Raw genomic sequence first — 15,724 nt, forward strand, 5'->3', positions numbered from 1 at the left:
CATAGTAGGTTGCACATCTCTATGGGTACATTGAGGGATGAGGGGAAATTTGAAATTTTGTTTTGGCAACATTTTATTTCTCAGAAATATGGAAGAAATAAATTTCACATTGTTTATCAGACAGTACCTTTCTCAACAACTGTATTCTGTATTACTAATATGACAATACTTTCTTAACAATTTTAAAGCAGCACATTTAGCTCAGAGGCACCAGTGACTGCTCTTTTTGAGGTGGTAAAATGCCTCTTAAACTATCCCAAAATAAATTGTTCAAACCAAAGCTATCAGATCTAGGCTGCAAAACTCTGCACAGCCACTAGAGTTACAGCTTCCTCTACCTTGTTGGGGTTATCTAGTGGCTGTCTGGATTTTTGCAGGCCGTATTGGTAGCCCTCATTGCGACAATTTTATCTGTCCCATAACATCATAAATTCCACTACCAATGTTATGCTAATTGTTTAAATTTATTATATTTTGTATCTTTAACAAACAGCATGCTTTGTGCTCTTTAGGCTATGTTATTTGTTCCTATATCTCCAACTTAACTTACAACACAGAGCAAAGCAAGTGTGAGACTGGAATTATAGTAGACCTATGCTGTTGGGAAAGTATTTTCCTAGTAACTGATTTTTTTAAAAAAAAGCATGTTAGTATTTTGGGAGGGTAAATGAATACTTGTGAAATATAAAGTATTAAAAAGTCAAAATAATTCAAATGGAATCTGAATTAGTGCTATTTCTTATTAGATATTTAAAATGGCTTTGGATCAAAATACTGGCTACTCATTTTCTTAATGTATTATGCATCCTCCATGCAGTTGGCCATAAAAAATGTATACATGTTTATCATGATGTATGTTTTAGCCTCCCACAGCTGTTGAGAAACACCAAGTCTGTGCAGAATAAGAATGCATCCATTCATGGCATGGTAGTGAATGAATACACAGACCTGGTATGTATTTCTGAGATTTGGATGAGCAACAATGGACATACAATGGGAACTTTGCCCAGTCAGGTTTCAGGCCCTACTGCAGCTGAGATACCAAGGCCAGCGAGGATAGGTAGCTGTGATTGTGCATGATGAAGAGCACTGCTCTGGAACTGACTGGTTGTAAGTGCCTGTGTGTGGGCCTCATTGAAAGACCAGGTAACTGGTGTACTGACTACCCTGCTTTCACAAATAGCCTTTGACAAACTCATGGATCTCATCTCGGTTCTTGTAGTCTTGGGTGATTCTAACCTCCATGCCCTAGAATGGGGTTCCAGTATAGCTTTGAATTCATGACCTCCAAGGCAATTGGGGACCTATCACAAATAGTTGGGCAAAGTCCATTGTGGTGAGAAAGGCATCACCTTGTGTTGCTATCTGGGTTTTCTTTGATCCTGAGGAAGTGGGTAGGGCAATCTGAATCTGAATTCTACTAGCTGTGGGACAGATCCATGCCTTTGTGGCTTATGGGATAAGCAGCTGGTTCTGGGAGATCATCAACACCTCTTTGGGGGAGGGTATAATACCATCTGCCTTAAAGGCCATGGTAGTGTGCTTTCTCCTGAAGAGGCCCACTTGTTTTGACAATTTTCATACAATTTCCAAACTTTCCTTCCTCATGAAGGTGATCAAGAAGGTGGAAACAAATCTGCTAAAGAGAATCCTAAATAACAGAGATTATCTGGATTCTTTCCAGCCAGAATTCAGACCAGAGCATTGCTCACTCTGGTAAATGACCTCCATTGGCCTCAGTGGAGGGAGTCCACCCCTCCTAGTCCTATAAGCTGTCTCAGTTCAGGATCATTGCCCATAGCATCCTCCTGGATCATCTTGAGGAGTTAGGAGTTTGAGACACTGTTTTATTGTGGCTCCACTCCTATCTCAGCAGGTATTTCCAGTCAATGGGCATGAGGGACAGTGCTCAAACCCTTGGGAACTCCAGTGTGGTTCCTCTGGGTTTAGTTCTTTCCCCCATATTATATTAAATTCAGAGGAAATCTCTGGGGAAGGTCATTCACCGGTTTAAGGGGAGGCTTTATCAACATGCCAGCAGTATCAACTTGTACATGAGGAGGATGGATTCAATTACAGCTGCGATGAGTGCACCACAGGAAGACCTAATCTTCTGTCCAAACCTAGTAACTTTAATTTATGGCTGTATACAAATAAGCATAATTATATTTTTGATCTGACCAATTATTGATATTAAATGTAACTGGACTGTCCATTGAAGTTAATGAATGGCCTGTAAATAGGAATATTTGGGGAATATTGAAATACTTCTTGGAATTATATTTCACTGACTGCTTTACTGTTCTGAATGAAAAATATTGATCCATCTGACTTTTTCAAATATTTGACCATACTTGGAATGCTTTCCATATCTGGAGCCTGGGACAATTGTCCCATTACTCTCAGTAGGCCTTCAGTATAACTTAAATGCCACACTATTCAAGTCACTATTGTTATTGCAAAGAGATTACTGTTTGTCATACTTTAGCACATAAATTCATAACTTAAAACCCAGACTACTTGTTAAACAATTGTATTCAGAAAAGCACGAAACCTACTCTGGAGTAATCAAGTTCCCTGGGTGCAGAATCAGATAGGGCTTGCACAAGAGCATTCACCATACTGACTGGAGGAGATGGGGGGGAGGGCTGCAAAGTTTCTTGCTGCAAAGGACTCTTTGGTTTTGAAGGCAGCCGGCCTCTTCTCCCTTTCAAACTGTCAGTACGGACAACTGGTCAAGGAACAAAAACAAAAACATATTCAGATGTGAAAGGGACCATGGGAAATTGCTACAAGGAACACATTACAGTAACACTGCACAATCACTTTCTGATAAATTCAAAGAATAAAATCCAACAGCAAAACTATTCATCTTTCTAGACATTCATATTATTACTAACAGGTTTCACTTCAGTGACATAAATAGATGTTATTGGGGGAAGGACCCATAGCCAGAATTCAACAATGTCATCCATCTTAAGTGAAATAATTTATATGAGTTTTTCATAATTAAAGCTGTATATATATTTGATTTCCATACATCTCCCATTAATTTGAAAAAAAACCAGACATTTGCAGTTTGCAATTAAAATATAATATTCATGCAAATATACAATGAAATGTAATACATGCATCTTACAGCTACATGAATATATGAGCAACTTAGTTACAAGTTTTCTTCAGGGGAAGTAGTTTGCATTAATGATTTTAGATAGATAATTATAATACCAAGCGATTAAAAACTTCATGCATTAAAACTTCAATGGATATGCATTTTGAGTTATTGAAGGATATGTATGATAACATACAATTTTAAAAAATAACACATCAATAAAATACATTTTAATAATTAATATTTTCCTAATATTAGTAAGTTTTATTTTTATATCTTCCTAACTATAGCAAGATCCAAGAAGGGAATTTTAATAATTAACGTTTGATCTTATGCATACAGATCAGTCTCTATTAATCAATCAACTAAATTTTACTTTGACCTATATGCAGTTTAGAAGACTGGAAAATAACAAATAAAATGTAATAATTTTCTTCCTGAGGCTAAAGATTTGAAACAAGCATTGTGTGAAATCTTGGAAATGCTTCCTTTAAAAGTCCTGTCTTCCTGCTTAGATCTTTGAAGAATCTATTTGTCATTTGGAATGAAGATGTTACAACATAATATGCTTTTCAACGTATGTACAAATCACATAAAAGCTGGGGCATTCACTGTTATTTCTAAAATTCACTAATTAAATAGGAGAGCCACTCCTTTTAAATGCAACCTAGTTGGTATTGCAAGATGAGCTGATATTAGTGAATGCTTTACCTTCTTTTACCATACCAACACTGAGACACTTCTGAAATCTGCAGTACTGACATCTGTTTCGACGACGCTTATCTACTGGGCAGTTTTTATTGGCCAGGCAAACATACTTTGCATTTTTCTGAACTGTCCTCTAAAAAGATACAATGGAAGGAAGAGTCAGCTGAATGAACTGAGACCTTAACAACTTCTTTTTAACACTGAAATTAAAATGCAATTGTGCTATTCTTATAACAAGATAACATTAATTCCCTAAAACACTATCCTCCAGGAAAAACAATGCATCAGTGTTAGTTACTGACAGTGAAAATTATGAGCACGGTTCAAAAGCTAGACTCAAGAGACAGCCAACTTGTAGATGATCAAATCATGTATGAAGTTATCAGGTCACCGTGTAATACCTTTGGGAATTAGATTAACCTTTAATATTCTTTTGTTTTCTCTTTGGTTCATTTTGGTGAATACCGATCTTACTAAAGTAATAAAATCATATGAATAGTAATACAGTACATTTGTATCTGTATTGTTATAGAAAAATAAGTTAACTCAATAAGGAAACAAGATATTAAGCAAAGCTTAATATACAAATTAAATTATAAATTATATAAAAATATCTTGTATAGCATGCCTTGCTATCATAGGCTTACCTAAAAGAAGGAATACTGATGGCTGATTTTAATGAGGTAGTTAAATTCAAATTTCTTAATGAAATCAATGGGGTTTTAAAATGTATTTGTTTATTCATTCATTTATTATTTAGATTTATAAGGCCACCCAACTCAACATTACTCAAGTGGCTATTAAATCTATAAATCTAAATTATAAATTAACTATTAATAGATCCATATAGTTTTATATTTAAAGAGAAATGTAATATTTTGCAAGCATTTATTACAAAATTTACTGAGGAAATAAAGTTTTTCATATTGTATGTTAGGAAAGCAAATATTTTTTTGTGATCAACCAAAATTTGGAGTTGACTTATTTCTATAACACTTTGTGATTAAAAAAACCCACACAAAATGTTTTTCAGATGCGAAAAATTTACAAAACAAGTCTTATTAAATTTACAAAACAAGTCTTATTAAAACTTATTAAAAGAGGATATAGGAACAATTATTTAATTAATTTTTCAGCACACACACATATATATATACATACACATATATATACCGTGTGTGTGTGTGTATATATATATAGCTTATTTCAAATGCTCAAAACAGATCTTAACAACCATAATACCAGTCCTGTTAAAGCAGATCTATATTTATCATTATATTGAGCTTGAATGTATGTATCTGACTTAAGGCTTTTTTTTTAAAAGTCAAACTAAGAAATTCTGTGCATGCATGTTAAATACTTTCGATGCTTCCCTAAGACAAAATTACTAAGAACATTATCAAAACTATCCTTAAAACACGTTCAGGAATATACAAGAATACTGTGTTCATTTGTTACAACTCTAAAACATACATACTATGGAACTTCAGAGCTGGAGCTCAACACACACTTATTCAGAAACAATTCCCATTAAAATCAGTGTGGTTTTACTGTATATTTGCAGATAAACCGATATAGGATTTTTTTACATCCTCAAAAATTGTCAAACATATTTTGCCATAAGATTTCAAGATCTATAGCAGCAAGATTATTAAAGAGATAATGAATGTCCACATCATTTGAAATTTATTATAATATATTAGGAATCAATAAGTTCTAAATAACTTTCCTTGGAGAAATCATACCTATTTTATCTAATGTCAAACACTCTCTGAGGAATTGTCCTGGTTGTCATATGCTCTGTACTAGCCCAGCAACAATAAATTGCCTTTTATGGTTATATAAGGTTAAATCACAAAGTGACTGCTGTTTTGTTTTGTTTTTTAATCAAGGTTTATTGTAGAATTATCTAGGCTTTGGGCTCCTATTTTCAAGGTCAGGAAAAAGCAGTACAAATTTATTTCTCAAGAAGCTACAGTGGACTAGATTTGCAAGCTTCTTTGGGTACAATACTGTGTATACTTTCTTGTGAATAAACTTCATTCAATTATACCTATTTCTAGGTAATATGATCAGGGTTAGGGTCATCATATGATATGCATCATATGATATGGCTGCTCTGAGACTATTAAGCAACTTGCTGAGTAAGTAGCTCTCTTAACCATAATCTTGTAAAGGAAATTATACTATTACATTTTAATATCAAAACAATCTATGTTGCTGTGCATTTATTGGGGAAAGTCAGGAAATACAGGTTATAAAAAATAAGTGAATACAGATGAAATAATATCTGATGACAAGATAAAATAAAGGAAACCAAATTACAGAATTTTAAATTACATCACCCTTCCCCCTTTCAAGTTTTCTTTCTCCTTTCTTGTCTCCCTTTACTACCAGTAGTTAGACTGTTAGGTTCCTAGGGCAGGGGCTTATTCTTGTTTAAAGCATAATGAATGTTGATAGTACTAAATAAATATGAATAGCTTCCAGCAGTGAAAGAATATTGATGAATTAGAAGGACATATATGTCCAATAGGGTCCATGTGGAGTTTCCAGGGCTATGGTTAAGACATAATATGGACGGATAGATCTGAAGTAATTTGTGATTAAATCTCTTGAGAGCAGTTGGTATGTTCAATTGGTTGACTGAGATGTGCAGTGAAACTCCATACACACCCATTAAAAAATTAATATCATTAATTTCAGTGGGACCAACCCTCAATCAAGGATATATAGAACTAAGTCTTATTCATAATTAAACCCAATGAATACAGAAATGTTTACTTGCATACACATATATAACATTAGATACCGTCATATGAACAAAAATTTTCAGCAGTTCTTACCTTGAAGAAGCCCTTGCATCCCTCACAAGTCCGCACACCATAGTGCTGGCAGGCAGCATTGTCTCCACACACAGCACAAGTGCCTTCTCCTGATGAAGAACTTCTGCTAGATGGAGAGGGAAGGCCACTGCTGCTACTGCTGCTCTCACCCAGAAGACTGGAAGTGGCTGCATTGAGGCCCAATGGTGCAAAAGCTAAGGTGGCTGCTCTCTTGGACAAGGGATGCCCATATGGATGATTTTCCATAGCAGCTTGACTAGCATTGGGCCTATCTGATCCAATAGGTAGGCTCAAGGCAGTGGTATCATAGCACATGTGGCCACCTGCAGTAGGTGTATGGGGTGGTGAATGCTTGAAATGGAAAAGTGGAAAGCGGCCAGGCACAGTTTTCATAGGGGCGGTGTCTACCAAGTGGCATGGGGCCATGCAAGTCTGTGCTGGTGAAAGAGAGTGTGAGGGTGGTTCATCCCAGGTCTGTTGGGGAGTGAAGCCAGGGGTAGAAGGTGTGGAAGGTGGGGACTGCTTGAAGTACATGGAGGAGCTGGCCATGCCTTCATCCACTGTTAGAGAAAGTGAAGGGTGATAACCGTGCATCCGATTGTCTTCCATCTTGATGAGGGGTCTCTGGCTTGCAGAGGAAGGTGATGAAGAAGAGGAGGCAGACTGCATTTGGTATAGGCAGGAGGGCTTGAGTTCATAGCCCCCAGAATAACCCTCCATAAAGGTACTGAAGCTGGGCAGAGAGGTGGTAGCAGTGGCGCTGATCTCAGCACTGCTCAATTCCATGGTCAGCTTTGCGTAGTCAGGGTTCATGATCTCAGGACTGTATTCTGAACCATAGGAGAAGGTTTGAGCGGCATAACTTGAACCAGGGGGTGAAGGGCTGTACTGGGCTTGCACACAGGGCATATCTGCAAAAGCAAATGTAAGGATCCATTAACAATGTCTACGTTCCCAGCCTGAGGATTATGACAAATTTTCTACTCGAGAAAATACTTCTGTGTCAGGGAAAGCACACTACAGTCACTTTAATTCAGCAGGGCAGTTACCAACAATTAGCAATGCAAATTTGACATACTGGGCAGTAGTTAAGGTGCTGGATTAAGACTGGAATGAAGTTCTACTCTTTCCTCAGCCCATGGAAACTTTGGGCCAGTTACTCTCAGGTCAGCCTATTTTAAAAGGTGGTTGTTGGGATAAAAATGGAGACTCCCATGTTCTCTCTGTTGCTTCTTGAAAAGGCAAAGCAAAGCAAGGATATTGAGAAAATATAGTTGCAGCAGCAGTAACAACAATAACAATAACGCTGCATTATAATTATGACATTTAATTTTTCGTGAAACTATACTGTCACTTGATTAACATTAGAAATGCTATGAACCTCATGCATTTCTTTCACCACCACAAGCAGGTGGTGAAAGAGACCCATAGCTAATAGGTATGCATGCTTTCCGTAACATTAAAAGGTGTTCCATGTAGGAAGATCCTCACATTAATGACAGCCTTTGTGTTAACACTGAATTACACAGAAAAGGATTGCAAATATATCTGGTTTCAAAAGGATATATCAAGCAAATTTCAGTTCCAGCTACTGTATGCAGCTATCCCTAGATCTTTTTTTTTTTTTTGATAAAGAAAACTCACTGAAACGAAAGAAATTGTAGCTTCTTGAACATGTGCATTTGTTTCATACATTATGAAAGCAGCAAAAGTGCCCTTAAATTATCACATATATTAAGGAAAGGAAAGGAAAGGAAAGGAAAGGAAAAGGGCCAATTGTCAAAAATACACCTCAAACAAAAAACAGAAACATCCGGATCTCCCAGGATTGCTAATTGGATCTACATGCTATTTTAAAAATCCTTTTTTATTGCAGAGATTTTCTATTAGAGTAAATAAAACTTTAATCAGAGCAACATGCCAGCAAGAATTAGATCCCCCCAAATAAAATAAGATAAATGAATCATTTATTTCATTTCTTGAAGAAATGGAATTGAGCATTTTGTGATAAAAGAGAATTAAACATCTGCTCTAAAAATCCAAAGGCAATTGCTAAATTTTAGTTTTATCTTTTATTGGACTATACAGAACTTTAGCAAAGAAAAGAACAGAATATATATTGTATATTTATGATGTATGACAGGACATTTTGGGCAAACTTTCTTGGACTATTCCATTTATTTTGAAAAACAAATATGGTTAAGTACTTCTAATTTGTTTTTAATCAATTAAAAAGTCAAACAAAAACATTCATATAAAATGTGCTTAGTATCATCACATTTTAACTACTGGAAATTGCAAAAAAAAAGAAGAACATTGCCTATTTGAAAACTGCATGAAAAACAATGCTTGCTCTTTAAAATTGTATTTATTTTTTTATAGGAGGTTCATAGCATTTCTAATGTTAATCAGGTAACAGTATGGTTTCACGAAAAATTAAATGTCATAATCTGACATCGGTTGAGAAATTGCTCTGGAGAGAATTTTTCTCTTTGACCTAAAAGAAGAAACTAATCTCTTCTCCAAAGTTGTAATATGTATTTCTGAATGTCACAGAAAATGCTTCAGAGAAAGTAACCCTTTTTAAAAAATTGCCTTTCCCAAGCAATTCAGTTCATTTATGAATTCAGCTTTGCAAGAGACCATTAGTGGGAAGGAAGAAAGCAGCAGCCCGACTCGGGGGTAAATACAAAGAATGCTTTTTACCTGGAGGGTGGCTCGCTTGCTGAATGGTGGGGGTGGCTGACAGGATGGTGGCTGAAGCTGCTGCTGCTGGGGCAAGTGTAGGCGTACGTGGTGGCAGCGATCCCTCCTCAGCGGCGTTGTTTCTGGAGCCAGGGCTCACGAGAGAGGGCTTTTCCGACCTGGGCTCTAAAAGAAAGGGAGAGAAAGAGAGAGAGTTGGACCTTGGTCTGAACAGTAATGGGTTTTTGCATTGGGCAATGGGGTTCCTGCTCCTTAGCAGCCAGTTTATACATCTCCAGAGCTCCTGTACCAGTTTGGATTCCCAGGTCCTAAACAAATAGACAGTGGAAACACCAGCTGAAAGAATTTAACTTTCCCATCATCTCTGAAACAGATGAAAGACTGAAATTAAATGGACAATTAGAAGCAGAGTCATCAAATATATGTTCCTAGAAATTTGACAACTGTCCCTACATCAAATCCCGGGATCAATCTGAAGCAGCCAAGACAAGTATCATTAGACCACAAGGCAAATATCCTCTATTCAGACATCTCTTTCCCTTCTTCTCCCCCACAAATAAAAGTGTCTAACTCTACAAAGAAGCTCACTTCCAGGACACAAATCCCTGGGAAAGGCACTCAGTTCCAAATCCACTGTGAGCTGCTCAGAGAATGCTAATGTTTGCACCTGTAGCAGTCTTGATATAGTTTGGCCCTAAATCCTATTGAGCCAAGCAACTAAAAAGGCCAGCCCAAATTCAACAGTAGACAGGGCAGACTGGTTAATTTGCCCATAATTTTTCTCACAATAGTACAGGATAAGAAAAGGATTGCTTCACTTAGGTTTGCAGTGGGCACCACCTTTCTGCTTCTGAAAATTGGATCTTCACATCTCCATGCACAGGGAGTTTTTTCCACTACACTGAGGGAGACAGAGGGAGAAATGGGTCATTCTGAGAATGTCTCTCCACTTCCCTGCATCAAGCATTGTATGACCTCATGCTCTGATGGTGAAGAGCAAGAATGGGTGACTATATCTAATAGTTTCCTATGCCTTCCATGTATGAATCACAAATGCTCTCGGCAAATACTCTCAGTCCTGGAACCCTGGTTGTGAAGAAATACCGCCTGTAATGCTGAATAACCCAATTATCTTAGGATCTCAATTCTCAAGTTCCATCCTATTGAAGATACCTTGAGAAATGCCCTAAACCCCATCCCCACACCATTCCCATAACTGTGAATCAGGTGGGGGCTGTACCTCTGCCAAAAAGCCTGTCCCTTAAAGCAATCTACTTTACTAATCTTAATTTTGTTCATCATCAAGGAAGAAAGCTGTTTGACTCCTCACACACAAAGGTTCTCACCTCACAGGCGTGCTTCCCCTAAAATAGTTCCACTACCCCCATTTGTTCCATTAGCTTAAATACAAATGTCAGAATATTTGTATTTAATACATATAGAAAAACACTGCTCATCACAATGTTTGTGATTTCTCTGCACTCCCAAACTAGTTCTTTTTCTATTTTTGTGACTCCATTGGAAGAATTTACAATCCTTAGAAACCAATTAATCCAGTGTGTTTTCCTTCAGTTTATCATACTAACAGGGAAAGAGAGGAATTGGTTAAGACTTTCAGAAGTATGGAGCGTAGGAGGCATCACCATTCACAAAGGAAAATCACCAAATTACTTTTCTGTCCTTTTTAATGTGGTATTAAGACCATGGATAATGTAATCAGGAGCCCTGCTATTCACCATATCCTGTCAATAAATGGCTTAAAGCAATAGTTACAATTCTCCTGCAATTCATAATTTATTTTTTAAGGACAGGTGCAAAAGTTTAAGTCATGACTGGGCAGAGACTCACTCTCTGGTAATGGTCATGGATACCTCTTTCATAATAACTTTCAAGGTTCAGAAGTGGTATCAAAGAGGTGTTCTGAGATTATTGTTCCTCTTTCCTCTCTCAAATGATTTTCCCTTTCAACAGCACATCTCTCTAATTATGAACTTCTAGAAGAAGCAATGCTGGGGCTCAAACAATCTTCTGAATAGAAAGTGTTCCTTCCTATTTCAGTTGTGTGGAGTGGGAACCCTCTACATTCTCCGCATCTCCAGATATTCATTTTTCTCAGGAGTAAAACTGCCATTGTTAACAGTGGCTGTGGTGGCATAAGTAAGTTTCTATGGTACTGAAAAGAGAAAATCTTCCTCCTCAATCCCGGGTCGATGTCGGGAAATGGTGGTGGTGTTCACAAAAAAGTAAATTGTCTACACTGACGGCTATTTCCTCAATTATTGTTTCACAGCTTCTAGGACTGAGCCCCCTAGAAAGAGGCGTTGAAGATCAACATAGGGGAACCTAGCCACACGCTTCATTTAGCCAAACGTCATCTTTCAGCCCAGTTAACAAAAAAAAGGGGGGGGGGAATGCAGTGACTGCCACCTCTTGATCACATCGGAAAAGTTTGGGATAATCTCGACGGCGCCCCCGTGGCTCCTCTCGACCTCTTCCACGTGCGGGCTCCTGGTGTGCTCGCAGCTGTAAAGGGCCAAGGATGGAGCAGGAGCAAATCCGTTGACTTCGTTCGTCTCCTTCCGCGAGCAATCAACCAGCAACTTCCACTGCCAACTCCTTTAACAAGCGTTGCTTTCTTCTCCAGATTGCCCTGCCGTCTTTTGTCCGTCTCTCTCCCTAAACCCGTCTCACCCTTTTGCCGAAGCCACGCTCTCGCCACAAAAACCCTCAGCAAAGGGCCAAAAGCACATATTTCCCCGAAAGGACGCTGAGCTCCGGCAGCCCCGGACGAGGACAAATTGCTGCCATTCATCACGGCGGCGTGGGCAAGCCCGCTAGCATCATCCCCATGACAACTGCAAGCCGCGGAGAAGAAAAGCGACGCCGGCCGCGAGCGAAAGAGCACTCCTCCCCCACCCCGCCGAAGCTCCACAAAAATCTCAAACCCCAAGGCCGGTGCTCCAAGCTGTGGGCTCAGTTCTGACCCACTGCTGCCTACTCCTTTACCAAGCACCGCTGCAAAGGCAGAGACTAGGTTCCACGCCCAGATTTGCCTTGATCGAAAGTGATCCAAACTTTATTCGAGTATCGCCCCTCCGCTTCCCTCCCGTCTATAGACCCAGCATCTCATTCATAGTATATACCTACTCGGTTTCTGTGGCGGTTCCGTCTTTACATGTAGTTTGCCAAACGCTTTATTCTCTCAAAACGACAGCAAGCGAGCGCTGTCCCGAGACGTTGCTGAGAAAAAAGCCCAAGGCTCCGAGGAAGCTCCAGCCCTAGAGAATGAGTTTTCCTGAGGCATTGAAGGGAGAGAAAGAGAAATGAAAAAAGGAGGCGAGGGGTAGAAGTATTAGTAGAGAGCAGCCGCGTCTCTTGCTTGTTGCTGCCGTAAGAACTTGGGACTTTAAAGAGAGCCGAAGCCGGCGCAATGTGCCTTTGTTTATATACACCGGCTAGCTCCGGTGGGCTCAGAGCCGTCCCTGTCCCCGTAGATTGTAAGAGGGAGGGAGGGAGGAAGCTTCGGAGTGCGAGTTCGCTCCCCCTTTCCCTCCTCGCCGCACGTCATTTATGCCAGAGGAACCCTAGCGGCCTCTTCATACAGCGGCTGGAATGCGAGCGTCAGTAATGACGCCATGGGAGCCTGACACTGCTGACCCCCGCCTCCTGCCCGCCTCACTGGTGTGCGCGCGCGCGCGCGCATGTGTGAGTGAGCGCAAGCGAGCGCGCGCAACCGTACCCCGTGCATTTGCACAACGAACAGAGCGCTAGGAATACTATAACAATGCTCATACTTGGAAAACCACCACCCCGTGCCGTTATGCTGGAAAGCCAAAAGAAAAAGAAACGGTGATCTTTCAACTTTAGAGGAACGCAGTTTTTTCTGAAGCGCAGCTTGGAGTTTGCGATCCTCATTTCGGTTTCGTAATGCAGCTTTTTGCTGGCCAAAGATGCTATTGCAAACATGGACTAATAAACTCCCGGCCCGGAAATAACCCGCCAGCAGGAATTCTGCCGACTGTCGACCGAGCTTGCTCACTGTTTGGACAACACCCTCGCCCGTTGTGACCCTTCCTGCAAAATCACTGCGTTCAGAATCCTAGAACTATCGAGGCCAGCCAGCAGTATATTTCATTTCATCTTGCCTTTGCTTGAGTTTCTACAAAGGGAAAGTGGAATTCTCGCCCTCCATTCAGATAGCAGTAAATTTATTGAGCGCGCACTTGGCTGGAGCGTAGCCGACTTTACAACTGGAACCCTGATGATGTGCTTGAAAGTCACTGGAGGGCATGAAGTTGGTTTTCTATGTTTACACATTCTTCTAAGAAAAAGAGCGTTTTTCAATTTGCTTAGCTTGTATGGATTTCAAGTTGTCAAATGGCGCAGAGAAACTTTTTTATTCCAGAAGAGGATAAAAAGGCTGTCCCATGAACAGAACCATATTGGACCACGCGTGGCTTTTCACAGGGCAGAAGGGCAATGTAATTTGCCCTCGTCAATAAAATATTCTTCAATATCTTGGGAGTAAGGTTATCTGAACTGTGAAAGGCACGAGACATATATTTATATGTGGGAACACGTAAGGCTTCAGTCACCTGCAATTACATCGGGGTAAGTCTCATTGAATTTATGAGTGAGACTTATTACCAAAGTTACCTTGAATAAGACGGTGGTGCATGTTCACTCTTATATGTATACCACTGTACAAATGGTTGATGGCGGCTTTTAAAAATAGAGGCATGAAGCATGCACAAACCTTCCCAAGCATCGAAGGAGACAATATGCCGCCAGATAACAGCTCTTTTTTTTCCCCGAGTCGCTTTTATTTTTTTCTACATTGAGGAGCCCCCTTTCAGAACCAATCGGAGCAAGGACGTCACTGTGGAACGCCCGGCCTCGTGACACTCTAACCAATCCAAACACGGGACGCCCCGGGTATTATTACAAGCGGGGCGGAGATAAAAAAAGGCTTGACGCAGGGACAGCGCGTGATTGACGCAAACGGTGTTGCTAAATTTAGTCCCCGTGGACTTTTTTTTTTTTTGACAGGTGATGGAGGCGAGCAAGGCGACGCCTGCGAAGCGAATTGAATGGTTGGTTTGGATTAGACTGGGCGGGTACTGGCGCGAGAGCGGGAGTTAGTAGTTGGTGTTTCGCGCCGGATGGAAGCTATTTCGGGAAAGTAACACGCCCGGATGAGACAAATATAGCGTGAGCGGAAGATATTTATAGTGGTATGTGCCTATTGCTGCCAAACTTTTCCAGCTGCCTGGGGGAAAGGAAAAGCCAAATCTGAATCTTTGCAGCTGGTACTCGTTCTGTAAAGAGACATCTGGGCGGGATTCCCCCGTGTGACAGACGGAGGGGGTAAGGTGGAGAAAGCAGGGACTGCCCCTGCCTGAGCCTGACGTAATGGAGAAAACTCGGGGGCGGGTAGACGGGATACCCCCAGCGGGGCGGGGACTTGAGACCGTAGCAGAAGTATTGCTATTGCTCCTCGCCCGAAGGGGGCAACTGCCCTCTACTTTACATTCACAGCAGGTCAGTCCCGCATCGGAAAGCACCTCCAGCCCTAGGAAACGACTCCCGCTGATTTCCTTCCATGCTAGAATTATTGTCCGTGACAGACATGGTTCATGCAAAAGCTCATTTTATAAAAGGAAGTCACAGTGAGGGCTTGGTTGAGTACGTAGGTAAGCTTGCCTCTGAAGTTCTATAGTAATGCAGTAGTAACCCTTGGAATATACCCAAATAGATCCTGCACCTGTTTGCACACTGAAAGCTTTGGTTTGAAATTGACCTTGGCGTTGGGATACAGATATAAACTCAATCCTGAGATTGAGAGCTTTTCCTCAGTTGACTTGCATTAAACAACTACAGCACAAATATATCTCATAAGCAATTATTTGCATTCTCATGACATTGCCTTCATCTGCTCATACCTGAGGCAGCCTTACATTGTTCTTAGCTATAAAGTTGTCGTTCTACCCCAATTCCAACATAGGTTTTGCCATGGATATAATTAATTGATTAATTAATGTTAGTGAAATAATCAGATGACCCCTTGGAGATAGGATCAGTTCAGCATCTGTTGGCCACTTTGGACCAAGTGGTCCCTGGGCAGAGACTAGTGGAGCCTGAACAACAGCTGATCCAGTTCTCAGAAGTCATTGCCCAGGGACTGAGAAGGACATACCTACACCATCTGAAACAGCAACAGACAGGGGAGGTGGCAGGGGAGCCGGTCTGCACGATGAAGTGAGACTGAGTTTGTCAGATGTTATTCAGCTGCTTTTGAATATGATGTAAGCACTCAAATGGCGCTAAACCTGTGTCTGAAAGAAACCACATT

At 40.3% G+C, this 15,724-nt stretch overlaps 1 protein-coding gene across 1 annotated transcript in view; it reads right to left on the reverse strand.

Annotated features, from left to right (window-relative positions):
- The window catches only part of NR4A3 (nuclear receptor subfamily 4 group A member 3), a 31,168-nt gene extending 18,223 nt beyond the window's left edge, over positions 1-12,945 (reverse strand). Inside the window, 7 exon segments of the mRNA XM_063304261.1 lie at positions 2,559-2,731; positions 3,824-3,953; positions 6,667-7,577; positions 9,373-9,537; positions 12,520-12,573; positions 12,576-12,855; positions 12,857-12,945. Coding sequence (XP_063160331.1) covers positions 2,559-2,731; positions 3,824-3,953; positions 6,667-7,577; positions 9,373-9,537; positions 12,520-12,573; positions 12,576-12,855; positions 12,857-12,940 — 1,797 coding nt within the window. The 5' untranslated portion in view covers positions 12,941-12,945.
- Positions 12,946-15,724: the final 2,779 nt, after the last annotated feature.

The sequence above is a fragment of the Candoia aspera genome, chromosome 4, assembly GCF_035149785.1.
Source record: "Candoia aspera isolate rCanAsp1 chromosome 4, rCanAsp1.hap2, whole genome shotgun sequence".
NCBI classification, from domain to species: Eukaryota; Metazoa; Chordata; class Lepidosauria; order Squamata; family Boidae; genus Candoia; species Candoia aspera.